The sequence below is a fragment of the Etheostoma cragini genome, chromosome 11 (assembly GCF_013103735.1).
Source record: "Etheostoma cragini isolate CJK2018 chromosome 11, CSU_Ecrag_1.0, whole genome shotgun sequence".
In the NCBI taxonomy this organism is placed as follows: Eukaryota; Metazoa; Chordata; class Actinopteri; order Perciformes; family Percidae; genus Etheostoma; species Etheostoma cragini.
Window position 1 is genome coordinate 414,194 of NC_048417.1, and position 1,262 is coordinate 415,455.

The 1,262-nt window shown below is 29.9% G+C and overlaps 1 protein-coding gene and 2 long non-coding RNA genes across 6 annotated transcripts in view; 2 read left to right on the plus strand and 1 right to left on the minus strand.

The window, feature by feature from the left end:
* LOC117952768 overlaps positions 1-1,262 on the minus strand; it is a 17,867-nt gene that overhangs the window by 1,960 nt on the left and 14,645 nt on the right. The gene's annotated exons all lie outside the window — the stretch shown is intronic.
* Positions 1-1,262, plus strand: part of LOC117952767 — a 17,849-nt gene that overhangs the window by 1,805 nt on the left and 14,782 nt on the right. The window lies entirely within an intron of this gene.
* Positions 1-1,262, plus strand: part of LOC117952761 (galactose-specific lectin nattectin-like) — a 15,706-nt gene that overhangs the window by 188 nt on the left and 14,256 nt on the right. The window contains exon 1 of one of the 4 annotated variants that reach the window (XM_034885289.1): positions 138-233. The exons of 2 other annotated variants lie outside the window; for them this stretch is intronic. In XM_034885289.1, coding sequence (XP_034741180.1) covers positions 171-233 — 63 coding nt within the window. In that variant the 5' untranslated portion in view covers positions 138-170. Of the gene's footprint in view, positions 1-137; positions 234-1,262 lie in introns of those variants that run through there. One more of the 4 variants, XM_034885288.1, reaches the window with a different exon arrangement.

Below are 1,262 nucleotides of genomic sequence, written 5' to 3' on the forward strand. Positions count from 1 at the left end.
AATTAGACTTTTTGTTTTACACATTATTAGATAATCTATCAAATAGAAACCATATCTACAATATATATTATACTTATAACTAGCAGAATATTTTGATTTGATCAGTTGCTGTTGTCTGACATTATCTCCCAGCATGCATTTTGCTGACTTTCTTTAACATCTTTCCACAGATGACATCAGTCTTTCTGATTTCTGTGTGTCTCTGTCTGTCCAGCGGACTATTGGCTGCATACGTAAGTCCACTCTTAAGAAAAAAATCACTAAAATAACAAAGATCTGGCAACACAGTACTTTATCTTGTAATGGAAATGGAAATATGGCGTGTTGCTACAGTAAAAATACAGAATATTTAATTTAGTTATTTGAAATTTAAGTAAGTTAGGAAACTTTTAACAAGAAATCTTTTCTTAATTAAATAAACAACGCTTGTTTTGACACTTTAACACATTTTATGTATCCTTTTGACCTTTTGTGATGGATGGTGTTTTTTTGACTCATTTCTGATGCTTTTGATGCTCACTAATCCAAGGGCTGGTTCATAATTTATGATAATGGTTTTGTAACTCCCTGGTCCCTGTGTTAGCTAGCGTTAATGATATCCTCCAATTAACATTTCACATATGTAACACATAACCAAACCAAAATAATTTAAAGAACTATACATCCTATAGAATTAAAAGAGCGGCAACAATAGCGCTATATAACAACAGTTCATTCATGTTTAAAAGCTTCGGCAGCAGATACTGTAAATGTCCCATAATGCAACTAAAATGTAAATAACCAGAAAAACAACTGTGAATCGCATTCTATAGACAACATAGAGACATACAGTTAGTTTACAGACATTTCTAAGAGTTTAAAAACTACACAACTATTAATTCTAAAAAGTTATATGGACACCTGGAGGCATATACATTCTATATATTTACTATGAATATTACATACTCCTTTTTTCAAACCTTAACTCCAAACACATTTTTCAACACAAACTGTATTCTAACATCCACATGTTCAGCTCAATTAGGACTTTTATGCCTATATACAGAATATTTATAATTCTTATAATTCGATTTTAGGAAATTTTTCCCCTTTCACGTGAGTGTTAAAATTGTTAAAAAAAACACATTAATGTTTAACTGCTATCTTCTCATTCCTACATTCATCAAGAAACTCCATTCAAACTTTAAAATGTTCCACATATTTTATACGTATTATTCATCTTTTAAATCCCATTAAATCTTTTAAAAATATTAAACCTTGTT